General features: G+C 38.6%; 2 protein-coding genes across 2 annotated transcripts in view; one reads left to right on the plus strand and one right to left on the minus strand.

The window, feature by feature from the left end:
- On the plus strand, window positions 1-7,537 carry ecrg4a (ECRG4 augurin precursor a). The gene is made up of 4 exons (XM_084724032.1): window positions 1-194; window positions 4,000-4,047; window positions 4,162-4,331; window positions 7,142-7,537. The coding sequence occupies exons 1-4, from the start codon at window positions 125-127 to the stop codon at window positions 7,289-7,291; spliced, it is 438 nt and encodes a 145-aa protein (XP_084580158.1). The 5' UTR covers window positions 1-124; the 3' UTR covers window positions 7,292-7,537.
- Window positions 7,538-8,086: 549 nt separating this feature from the next.
- The window catches only part of uxs1 (UDP-glucuronate decarboxylase 1), a 36,705-nt gene continuing 31,747 nt past the window's right edge, over window positions 8,087-13,044 (minus strand). Inside the window, exons 12-15 of the mRNA XM_084724753.1 lie at window positions 12,342-12,402; window positions 12,154-12,211; window positions 10,867-10,970; window positions 8,087-8,882 (exon numbers count right to left, since the gene is read on the minus strand). Of these exons, the coding sequence (XP_084580879.1) occupies window positions 8,751-8,882; window positions 10,867-10,970; window positions 12,154-12,211; window positions 12,342-12,402 (355 nt within the window). The 3' untranslated portion in view covers window positions 8,087-8,750. The remainder of the gene's footprint in view (window positions 8,883-10,866; window positions 10,971-12,153; window positions 12,212-12,341; window positions 12,403-13,044) is intronic.

Here is a 13,044-nt window from a genome sequence, read left to right on the forward strand (position 1 = left end):
CCTCCATGGGCCAGTTTCCACTTGGAAAGTCGGGGGTTACCGCCCACTCTTCCCTCTGCTTCTGCAGCAGTTTATGCACAGTTGTTGCCTTTAAGCTGCACTTTAAAGACTGAGAAGGTACAAGATGGCATCCCAGCAGCTCTGTTTGAGGTTAATGGGGCTGGCTTTATTGCTGACACTGTTGGCTCTCAGAGGTGAGGTCAATCTTCTTTTTTTTCTTTGGCTTTTCTTCTGCTTTACTCAAGATTTGCTTTTAAAATGTCACATTCCTTTGTCCATACCAGTCTGTCCTTCAACATCTGGCTTTGTGCTTTTCACTTTTCTGTAGCTGTTGGGTTTGTAAGAGTGCTAGCTGTTAGGAAGATGAATTACTGCACATGAGACAGTGTGGGAAGTTATTTAGAGAATGTTTTAAAATGGAAAAAGGCTCTCTTAATTATTGGCATTTTTCTCTCTTTTGCCATTGTCTCATTCTCTCTTTTTGTCACACACAGACCTTAAGAAACTTTGATAACAAAAAAGAAAACTAAAAGGAAAAAGGCTGTTAATAGATAAGAGCAGATTTAAAAGGCCATAACAATAATTGTGTCCCATTTACTAAAATCAGTATAATCTACATTTCTGCTGAACATCTTTGAAAGCATAACAGATTTGAATGTATTCTGCCAATCTTCAGTGTAGACGTTTTCTATCTTGTTAATCTCAGACTGGGAGAAATTCAACATCTAAAGAGGTACAGAAATTTATTTGAGACGGTCCACCACAGCGAACACCACACCTATTACTGTCTAAGTTACACTGTTGTTATGTGATAATGCCTTTAAAAAGTAGGTTCATGTGACATCTGGACTCTATTATCACAACACATGCCGAATGATAAACCCCTTTTAACAGAAGAAATTAAAGATGAGTAGCACAATATTTACTATGATTACAGGATCGCAATTACCAGACAGGTAAACAAACACACAAATCTACAAATATGCCATGCTTTGGAAAGTAAAGCACATTGGATAAAAATAGGATAAGACATGCAATAACACTGAAAAAGGCCTTTGCTGTGAAAAATCTCACTTTTAATTATGTCTTTAGGCAGGTTTTTATCCTCTTTAGAGCCGAAGTTACAATCCCTCTGAAGGAAAATAATATGAAACCTTCTCAACAACACTGACTTTATTTCAAACTTCTCCTTCTGTAGTAAAGTAAATGTCTGCATTGCACTCTGTTGTTTCTGGACATAACTCACAGATAGATTTTGTTCTTATCTAGTCCTGTGATACAGCTTCAGTGGTGTGCCACAGGGCTCTACTTTAGGACAACTGGTTTTTAATCTGTGTAGGCTACGGCTTGGCAGAGTCAGTACAACTACAGAGTTGTGAAGAGCCCTACATCTCCGTGTCCTCTGAGGTAAATGGGGTCGGGGGTGGTTGTTACACAAGTCTCAAAAGTCAGCTTGACAGACCAGTTGTGAGCATGTAGGGAGGGTTGAGCTTGTGATTGTCACAGCTCTGTGCCTACAGGACAGAATTTGTGCTTGCAGAGTAAAAATACTTCCTCGCGATGATGCTTTTCTGCTCGCTAATGTGTACACGAGTTTTCAGAATAACCAAACACAATAGAGGGGCACAATTTCTCTCTATATTACCAGTATTTTGCTTCTTTTCTGATGCAAAATCACCTACACCCTCTTCAACAACAACAACAACAACAGCAACAACAAAATACAAAGTATTTGAGCCAGCCCTTAAATGATCAAGTCTCTTTCATTTTGTCCACACTGAACAGATAAGTCCAGTACTACTTAAAGGAAAACCAAGTCTATAGTGGTGCTAGCGGCTCTGTAAGGCCATACTTCAGTCCAGCGGTGCTTTGAGTTAAATGCTCACAATGACAATCCTAAAATGTTTCATAGGTATAATGTTTATCATGTTCACCATCTTAGTTTAACATGTTAGCGTGCTAAAATTTGATAACTGTCTCTTCCTTCAAGTGCCACTCCTTTTAGAACCTCAGTCAACGTTCTCCTTCGCTGTTTCCTGTGCATTCAAAGGCACTGATAAGCTGCTGTAACACAGATGTCAAGAGGTTCACCACCATGTAATGATGGGAGAAATGATTATAAAACACCCCATGCAGAAGCTCTGGAAATAATGACTCATACCGTGCATATCATGGACAGACTGCTATAGTTACGAGACAAGTTCTGCAGGAATGTGTTGTTCATAGCTCATTTACAACACAAACTGGAGAAAAAAACACATGCAAGCAATTTTCTCAAACCGTATCCTAAGACTGCTAACCACAAAGTAACTCAGTATTTCACAGAGTTCACCATAAGATATGGACTGGATTTATCTGCATATTCTGAGGTACATGGTCTTCTGAGGTAGGTTTACCTCAGATAAACTTCAGAAAAACAGATGAAATTGTTAAATTGATTAAATGTGCTATGGTAGGAAACGAGGACCAGATGTAGGGAAGGACTGAGAAAACAGTAAACTGCCACTACAAGTATTATAAAAGTTAATCTGACTGAACAGACTGAGGTAGAGCTCCTTAGTGCATATGAACATTAACCACACACTGTATAGCTCCAGTGGGAGAAAGGAGCAGCAGGAAGGAATCCAAATTAGTGAATATGTATATTTACAAGAAAACTGGCATGTTGGCAACTTCTCATTTAACCATGCTCAGTGCTCTGCTTTGACATTTGCATCAATAATTAAAAATGAGAACAAACTCATCCATAAAACTGGTGCTGCAGCACCACTGGAAAAGTCAGACAAAATGCCATTTCGATGAAGCTTTCACTTAGAAAATGGAGCTACAGGTTTGATGAACCATCTCTGTAAGAGCAGCCTTTAACATCTTCTACGAGCATAGAAGCATACAAGCTAACCCTCTAACTCCATTTGCATCACATTGGATACATGAGTTTCTGAGACCTCTGTAACATCAGTATGATCAATACTTCCCTCAAAAACCTGCTGTATGAAATCTGAGAAATGTCTTTGCCCTCTGGTGGATGATCAGTGCACTGCAGGCAGCTGCCAACCGGTGAGGGCAAAATCCAACATGGCTGACTTCACAAGGCAACTTGAACATTTTTGGCAGGGAAATGTTTGCTAATTAAGAAAAAAAAAAGTTACAGGGCAAGTAACAGTAATATTGTTCTAATATTTCAATATGAATATTTACTGCATTTAAACACATTATGATTGCCTTACTTTTTGTTCTTTATTTTATAGTAAAATGATTTTGAAAATGTGCATATCAAACACACACATTTCCAGATACAAGAGTCATATAAGATAATTTATCTGTGAATCCCTCCGTAATTATCCAGTTGAATTTCATGATCCACATCCACATTATGCCTAACATGATTATAAATACACTGTTAAATCAAGTGATTAAAGATTGAAATGTTATCTGAAGATAAATTTAGAGTTAAAATTAATATATTTATATATGTTTTTTTATATATGAAATCTGCTCTCATTATAGTCACTTTAATGTTCCAAACATATAATGTGTATATTATAATGATCAATTCAGATTATATTGGTCAAGTTGTTTTTGCTGATCTCAAGGTGAAACAAAAAGTTTCCTGTTTGAGAAAAAAAAACAAAAAAACAAATAAAAATGTGCTATTTTTCCCAAAAGTAATCAGCAATACTTGTTCTTGTTTCTAAAATAGATAATATAGTGATCAATGGATTTTCAGAAAAGCCCAATATATCAAATATGACAAACGATATATCACATGTAAACAATATACAGTTGTTTTTTGTTTCTTTTTCAAGAGGTCCAATTAACAATGCAGTTTCAAAAAACTTTCTGGCCGTATTTTCTTGCGTCAGGCTTCACAGGGCGAACACAAACATTGTGACTGTTCAGAAATGAGTGACAGCTGATTTATTATTTATCAGCCTACCTGTCATGAAGAATGATGTTTCAAACTGCAGCTCATTAGCTCTCTGCTGACTCTCCTAACAGATGCGTCCGGTGCCAGCAGCCTGCACAAGATCTTAAGAAAAAGAGATGGTAACATTTTACTTGACAGTTGATCATCATACTGCTGATACAAAGACCAGCTCCTGTTGAAGGTGTTTTGACAGTGCCTTTTCATTCTGTTGCCCCTATTGTGCCTCCATCCAGTGGCGGGAGCTGGAACAGCCCTCTCAAAGTCTGCTATTGCCGTCCCCCCCTCCAAGGCTCAAGAGTTCCTGGCAAAACTGAGCAGAACTAAGAGGAACATTTGGGATCGCAGCAGGCCAGACGTACAGCAGTGGATTATGCAGTTTATGTACATGGGATTTGATGAGCAGGTGGGTTGTGTCTGTGTCTTCCCTGTCTTTATTCAAGAGGGGCTGCGACTAACGATTACTGTAATTATTGATTTAACTGCTAATTATCTTCAAGATTAAAGATTCATTGATTAGTCTATAAAATGCAAATAACTGTGAAAAAAATGTCCTCAAATGGCTACTTTTGTCCAAAAACCCAAAGACTCATAAATCGCAAAGAAAAACAGCAAATCCTCACATTTAAGGAGCTGGAACCAGCAAAGTTTGACATGCTTGCTTGAAAAAAGACTGAAATGATTAACTGATTATCAAAATAGTTGCAAGTGGTTTCTTTCTATCAACTAATCGATTAATCATTGCAGCTCTGGAGTATGAAAGAAAAAACTGATTCTTGCACTGTGATTCTATCTCTGTTACAGTTGTCATTAAGAATTTAACCTATTAATGATTTATTAACTGATAATGTATGTTTTGTGTACCATTAATGGACGTACGTCCTGAATCTTACTAATTATGAATTATTGATCTGACTGACTGATCGGTTAAGAAAATGTAGAGAATTTGTATCCCTACTCTGTTCTGCATCGAGACATGATCTACTTCTAAACACAGTCAATAATCAGAATTTTAAAAGCAGTTCTCGAGATTATCTGTAATAATTTTGTGAGTTGGTGCTGTATGTTTCTTACAGCAGAACCATAACACATGAAAACATGCATGCCATGTTTATGTTTTAAGCTAGGCTACTCCTTCAGTTATGGTGAAGGTGGCTGAGTGTGAGCAGATGGATATAATCTGACCTGCACCGCTCTGGTTTAAAATCTAGAGAACGGAGGTATTTTGGCTTCTATGATGCTGAAGGCAAAAGGACTGGGGGCCTCATTTGAATAAATAATTTCCGACAGTATGACATTAAATTTGATTCATAAAAGATACTGAGAGAGTGTGTTAATTAATTCCTCACACCTTTAATAGATAATTCCTATCACACTGTTCATAAAGCTAATGTAAAGTTCACTGCAGGCTTGGGTGCATATGCATTACAAACTGTAATACCTTCTACATAATTCACAGGGAAAACACTTGAGCTCAGACTTTGCTTAGAGATAAGATCATTTCCTTGTCAGCGTGAGGTTTTATAAATACTTACATGTGGTTTTCTGTCACACTTGAGATTAAAATTAACTGTAAGCCCATTTTATAAATGAGGCCCCAGGACAACATCCACACTGTAGGTCTGTGCACGTTCTGTTTAACCAAACTGAAATACTTTGCAAACACATCACACGTGAGAAACTATATTGGAGGTAAAACAGCCAGGTGTAGTTCCTGCCAACCTGAGAACAATCAAACAAGTACACTGAAAAGTGGCAAATAGTCATGTGAGTGTGAGAAAAGTGAGGAAAAAAAGAAAGAAAGAACTTTTCATGAATCGAGATGTTATATATGGTTGTTTTATAATTGAATTGTGAGGTGCCAAGAGATTCACACCCCTTTTCTCTACTGCTGCTCAAACCATATGCTTGCAGTTATACAGCCTGTTTTTTGTTGGATAATTGCCCCAGTTTGTAACGTTTCTGCTTTGCAGTCTTGAAGTTCTTGATGAGATAACCCTGATAACGTCACAAGTCTGAGTCATTTTCTCAGAAAAGACATTATTTAATTTTTCATAAGCTGAGAAGCACTAACTGTGAATAGTAAGCCGATTAAAACATGAGTCACCCTCTGAGTGACCCTCCAGTGATGCAAGTGCAATGTTGTGTAAAGTTTTGCAATTCATAAAGGCCCTGAAAATCCTTCTTCCTACTCTTGAGCAATGTAGTCCAAAGATTTTTCGCTAAATTTGAAACAAATTTCTTGTTTCTGTCTGAGATTTCTGCCTTATTTTCTTTGTCCTCGTTGTATTGGTTTGCAGTGGGCAGGGCCAAGTTAGAAAACATGTCATATTCTTTTGTGCACCAATCAGGAATTGGCAATATTTAAATTTATATTTGTTGACACTTGTGGGTTGGTTCGCCAGAGTTTCCAGGCCACTGTCAAACTACAACTGCAAAGTCTTAAGACGCAGAATTTTTTAATGTTAAATGCTTCATAAATAATACATGAGGATGATGTTATTTTAAAACTTTTTACTGTTGCTTCTTTAGTCATGAATATTTCATTTTATTGAGGGAAAACTGGGTTTTCCTGGACTTTAAACCCTCACCAAAAAGATCAACCATGCTAAAAACATTAATAAGACAAACAAACATGAAAAACAGACAATTAAAACTTGAGTAATCTGGGCCTTTATGTATTTAAGATGTGTATAGAACAAAAATGTTGAGCGACAAGGGTGGTGTAAACTGTCGTCTAAAATTTTCAAAAGGCACAGTTATCCTCACAATTGGTGTCCAACTGAAGGAATAAATACAGCGGTGGAGCTGAACACATGAATTCCTTCTCTCACACACAAATACAAGCCCACTCACACAGCCGGTTTTCTTCCAGGTCAGTGACCATCATATAGAATTCACCAGGGACTGTGAGCAATGGAGGAAACGTATCAGAGAGCACAAAATGACCCTCTACTGCCACTATTTGCGACAGCCGACAGCCTTTTCGTTTCAGCCAGTGCAGCAGGATTTGTGTGCCATTTGCTGCTTCTTCCTAAAAAGGCCAAAGCTGTGAAAGCATTGGCCTTTTCAACGTCTGCCTTTCATACACACACTGCTGACGTTCACAGTGGACACCTTATCAGCTGCCTGTGTCTATTACCTTGAAATTTATTGAAGCCGAGTTTTCTAACGAGTCACGTCTGTGGTGTTTATTATTTTTCTTGTCTTCATCAGAGGCTGGAGACCGACCTGTCGTACTGGATGGACCACGCTCGTGGTAATGACCAGGGGCGTCAGCACCACTATGATGAAAACTCCCCAATTGGCCCACGTGATCCCAGTGCTTACAGACATGGCGCTAATGTCAACTATGACTACTATTAACTCCAGCCTGTGATAGTCTGTTGGTTTTACACCTGCCATGCAGCTGTCAACATCCAAGTACTCCACAACTGCTCAGACTTCTTAGTTCTGATTGGCTGCACCAACCAGTATAATCCACTCTCAAAGTTTTCTCTCCTTCAACACATATTAGTTACAAAAATTGTTTCTACTCTCATTGAACATTGCCTCTGCTCAACAAGTACGGTTTTCTGAGGCAGCTGATTTGTAATAAAAACATTGTTCAAATCCAGTGTCTTGGCTCTTTTATTATCACTAGACTTGTAAATAAAGATGTGGCATCATACTACATCCACTGCTTTTTCATTTCCACTTAAAGGTCCAGTGTTCAAGATTAGGGAGTTTATTTGTTGGGTTTGAGATGGTTAAGAAAAAACTTGCATACAGAATAGTTAAATTAATCAGATGTTAAATGGCGCTGTCATCTATTGATTTTTTTTTTTTTTTACGCATTTTAGGGCTCCCCTGGTAATCCTGTGCTAGCAGGGGAAACGTAGAAGCGTTAAACCCTCATGGATCTGACTATCTGACAGCAGCACAGACATAAATTCTCAGAGACTTACCAAGAACGTGCCTCGAAGACTGTGAAGGGGGACACTGGGATTGAGCCAAGGGCACCGAATGGAAGCTGGCAGCACTTCATGGTGCTTCTGCACCCAGTGTGTCCCCACTGTCACACACACACACACACACACACACACACACACACACACACACACACACACACACACACACACACACACGATATCTTCCTCCCTAATTATATCATACACAAAATATTCGAAATATTTTATTAAAATAAGATCTTCATCTGAAATCGATAATGCACATCCTGACATGACATTTCACAAAATAGAACACAATGATGTCCTGATAAACATGTTGTGATGCTGTAACAGTCTCTCTGAAGATTTGTCCAGTCCTGCAGTGTGCCGCATTAAAAGCCAACAGGGTGCTGGCACCCTACTGATAAGAGGACAAAACATCCAGTGGAAAAACAAATCAGGTAGCTCACCGGAAGACAAAACACCATGAAACTGATAAAATAAACACAAAGCACTGATGCACAGTACAAGCTGTTTGCAAGACTCTCACGTCTGCATATTAAATAGCAAAAAGCACAAATTCACAAAAAAAAGGCAGGCTGGGTTTCAGATTTCTTGCCTCAAATTTCTGTTTTTGATTCAGGCTTGTCCATCCAACACGCAAGCTCCAGTGTGGAAGCTCTTACCCCACAGTGCAGCAGCTCCAACGCAAGGCAACACTATCTTTTTTAAGAGACTTTAGGAGAGAGTTGTCTCTGCTTCTCAAAAGAGGACACCATATCCCAGAGTGCTTTACTCAACACTGTATTTTAGAGAGAGGTGCTCTTCAAGGGTCCTCTTAAGGAGTCTTAACATCCTTCTGTGTTTTAGGATTGTCTGTGGTGGGAAACATGACCTCAGTTGTGTCGGGGTCTTCCTTTCTTCATGCGGGCGGCTTTAGGTTTGGGGATGTACTGGTTGTTGGCCTGGTGCTCGAGTTCCCTGCTGAAGTACTGGATGGTTTTGTTCAAACCCTCCTCCAGGGGCACCTGTCAACATGAGACACCAACACATGCAGCATAAAGATGCTGTCACTGAGTAAAAACATTAACATACAAAATGGAAATGACACTACGTATTGCAGCTATACACTCTAAACACAGCTGAGCAATGTGCAATATAATATTACTCATTTAGTCAGCCAACAATATTCTTTATAATGAATCACTGTACGCTATCTAAAGACCTCGTGTATCCCAAAGTTTCTCCTGTAATTTTACTGATGCACTGGGTCAGTCTGTCTTAACGAGCTGGACTCACCTTCAAATAAATATATTAAATAATTCATATACACTGACACATGTTGGACTCAAAACCAAGAAAGAAGATTATTCATCATCTTTTCTACAAGTGTCTTTGTGATCACCAATGTTTTGATTAGTAACCAAATTTAATTACATATTTCTTTCTTAGTAACTGTAATGGATTACGATTACATTTATTTTGTGATGTAATTACATGTAACAAGTTACTCTCCAGCACTGCTAATATCCTATTAGACATTAGTGTGAAATTTTGCCATAATTGGCTTATGAATTCTGGCCAAAAACCTGTTTTAAGAGGTCACAGTATACAGTCATGAATGTGCACCAAATAAAAAAAAAAAAAAAAAAAGCAAGTATGCTAGATTAGATTAGTTGAGGACAAGCTCCCGGTCTGGTATCAGCAGAATGTTGCAATAATGATTTTAATATCAAAATTGTTAATATAAGTATTTGCTTGCAAGAACTCTTTCATTTATTTGCAGTCAGAGACTGAGAGGCTTTAAATGTACATTGTGTTGATGAGACACTAGTCCCTATTTACACAGCCTGTTCAAAAATTTACAGATGGGCAATGGGGGTGGGGGTTTCCCCAGTAGAGGTAGTAACAGAGCTGAAATGACGTCTTTGTAAAAGGGTGAACCAGGGTGTTTGTGAATGTGTTGTTTAAATTCTGTATTTTCACATTTGTTTCTGTTGTGTCTAAACAGAGAGAGAGAGAAGTGGACAGACACTCACACACACACCAGATCTATAAACACAGACACATAGAGGCGAGAAATCCCTCCTCACACATCATCACACAAGGAGATCCTTAGAAGTGAACTGTTGCAGAAGAAATGCTCTTATTTATCTATGAACACATAAAAAGCTTTACATCATGAATTCATGAGGGTAGAAGCTCTATATATAATAAGAAAAAAGCAGGCGAGCACTTGTCGATCAACATGGTCAACATCCTAACACTAGATGCTGATGTGTTACATTCAGCCTCTCTTTGATTCTACAAAGCCGGTATCTTAGACTCATGAAGGCTGATATTGATCGGCAGACGGTCTGTATGAAAATAAAATGATCAATGAAAGAGTGGATATACAAGTTGAGCAGCTGCATACCACGCAATGTAATCAACATGCCCACTCGCTCACTCCAGACACTGAGCTGCTTTATTCACACATGAGGCTCTCCCAGAGGAAGAACTAGCAAGCTGACTGGGTTAAGTCTGGGCTAAAAAATACAAACATTTGTGTTCACACATACAACTCCTCCAAATAGTGTGTGGAGAACTGCAGAGTTGTAGTGCGTGTGTGAAAGAGGTTCAGGTTTGCAAGACGGTAGAGTTGCAACTAATGATTATTTTGGTTTGGACCTATTTTTCAAGTCATTTCTGTAAGAATTATCTTCACTTCTATCAATCTGTTGATCGTTTTCTCCACTAATCAATTAGTGGTGTGGTCTATAAAACATTGAAAAAAGTGAATCACTGTTTCACAACGACACCCTCAAATGTCTTGATATTCAGTTTACAATCAGAAAAGAGTAAAGAAACCAGAAAATATTCACTTTTAAGAAGCTGAAATCAGAGAAGTTGATTCTGATTATCAGATTAGTTGCTGATTATTGTAATAACTGATTCATCCATTAATCGTTGTAGATCTATAAGATAGTATGTGACCATTCGACACAAGAATCTGTCATGTGTTACACATACCACTGGCTCCCAGCCGAGCATCATCTTGGCTTTACGGATGTCAGGTCTCCTCCTCTGTGGGTCGTCCTGGGCCTCTGGAAGGAACTGGATCTGACTTCGGCTCACTGTGTGTGCGTGTGCGTGTGCGTGTGTGTTCACAGACAAGGCACAAGTGTACAGAAAGAAGGATACTGTTATTCATCTCCTTCCTCCTCCTTTAAATACTGCTGCTGATGATGAAAGGCAAACAGTTTTGTAAGAGAGAGATGCAAACTGATGCTTCTGTGTCGGGATGTTGCGGTGGCTTCATATGTAGAAGTTCTAATTCTGCTAGAGGAACTACTGAAGCTGATGTGCACCTCCTTAAACATGCGACTTCCCAATATGGCTGAGATACCACGTCAGACCACCACAACTGTGACTGGTCCTCTCAGGCTGCTTGATTATTCTCCCACGTTTCTGATATCAGTGAAGATTATTTATAGCAAAAACAACTCAGAGCAAACTAACAAAAACAAAAACTTCTCCTTTATAAGCAATTTCCAAAACCAAACTTGTTCTTGCAGTCATTATTATTATTATTATTCTCTATTACAGTGAATGGGAGAATGTAAATATGATTACTTTGTGTTGTACACAATACAAGAAGCGACAGATAAAAAATACGTCCATTGCTACAAAAAAAATGCACGTGTGATATCACAGTTAAGTGTCTCATTAATCATCCCAAAAAATCTGAGTGCCAATAAACATTTTCAGCTATTATAAAAACTTGTTCAAAAAAACAGCAAATTTTGCTGTTAAGACTATTTCTCAAGACTGTGCAGGTGTGGTGTATCATGTTTGACTGACAGTAGATGATCTTGACTGAATAAACAAGAGTGGTGGCAGCAGCAAAATGTATTTCAGCTACCCAAAAAAGCAAAAAGGTCCCCCTAAAAATAAGTCAATTTAAGTTGAAGCGTACACTACACTTAGAATATTTTCACAGCTTTAATTTGCTGTCAGAAAGCTGAAGCTGCCATCTCTGCTATCCTCAAAGCCACCAGAATTGAACTGAATTTTGGATTAAAACTCATCTCTAAAACTTTTTACATGCTTAGTAATAAGCACAAAAGACCCTAAATTACATAGTTAGAAGGCTTCTGTGGATTTGGGTTTCCAGTGGCTTTAAATCCTACACTGCACAACCCCATCTTCAGAGAGAACAGGTACGACAAAACAAACAATAGGAAAAGTAAAGTGAGAGGAGGACAAGAGTCAAGAGTTTGCAGAATGTCAGCTGTCTTGATCGATCGGGCGTCTTACCGACAAGACTTTTGATGAGACGAGCGAACTCCAATATGGTGTGTTCCTCTGGGTTCCCCTGAAAACACATTTTATAAACTTCCATCACATCAGTGTCACCAGGAGACAGGCGCTACTTTAAAAACCGTCTGCCTTTGTGGAAGTAGTTTTTTCTGTTTCAATTTGTAAAACACGGCAGGGTAACTCACCAGATTGACTGGACTGCTAATGTTACTGTTCATCAACAACACCAAGCCGTTCACCAGATCGCTGCAGAACAGACACACACAGAGGCACAGACATTAAAATGCACTCAAGAACATGAACTTTCCAGGCAGACATTTGTTTAGGATAATTTTATGAGGACATTGTTTCAATATTATCTGTTTATCACATCGTCATCATGGTAGTTATAAAACAAAGTCTGTACAGAAGTTTGAAGGACTTATTAGTGTGTCATACATACAACTATGCTGCTAACATGCTGATGTGTAGTAGTTTTTTCAAAAACATAAAATTGCTTCATACTGCCCATCTGGCGTAATCCAAGTCTGCTAAAGCCCTGACATGCCACTCACTTCAGTGTGCACATTGTCACACCACACAGACCTCGTTCAAAGTCATTGCTGAAAACCAAAAGCATAAATCTCATGTTGGCACGAGAGGAAAAATAAGAGGATCTCCAAAGTCAGTCAGATTCATCCTTTGGGGCCATAAATGATTGTACAAACTGACTGACCAACCGACAGAGCCATGGCTTAGAGCCTTGTTGCTAGTGTGGCTAAAAATAAAAACATCATTTAACAAAATATTTTATTCGGACTGGACATGGGGCAGAATGAACCTTTTGTTTTGAATGTTCAAATTTTACCAGCAAACCATTAATATTGTGACTTGCATATTTCACCAGGG

This window comes from Lutjanus erythropterus, chromosome 8 (genome assembly GCF_056507025.1).
Source record: "Lutjanus erythropterus isolate fLutEry1 chromosome 8, fLutEry1.hap2, whole genome shotgun sequence".
Taxonomy (NCBI): Eukaryota; Metazoa; Chordata; class Actinopteri; order Lutjaniformes; family Lutjanidae; genus Lutjanus; species Lutjanus erythropterus.

Bases quoted from the DNA above. Each gene is read 5' to 3' on its own strand.
- ecrg4a (XM_084724032.1), top strand. From the start codon at position 125: ATGGCATCCCAGCAGCTCTGTTTGAGGTTAATGGGGCTGGCTTTATTG. The intron at 4,048-4,161 runs GTAACATTTTAC...GCCTCCATCCAG, and splicing joins GATCTTAAGAAAAAGAGATG to TGGCGGGAGCTGGAACAGCC. The intron at 4,332-7,141 runs GTGGGTTGTGTC...TGTCTTCATCAG, and splicing joins ACATGGGATTTGATGAGCAG to AGGCTGGAGACCGACCTGTC.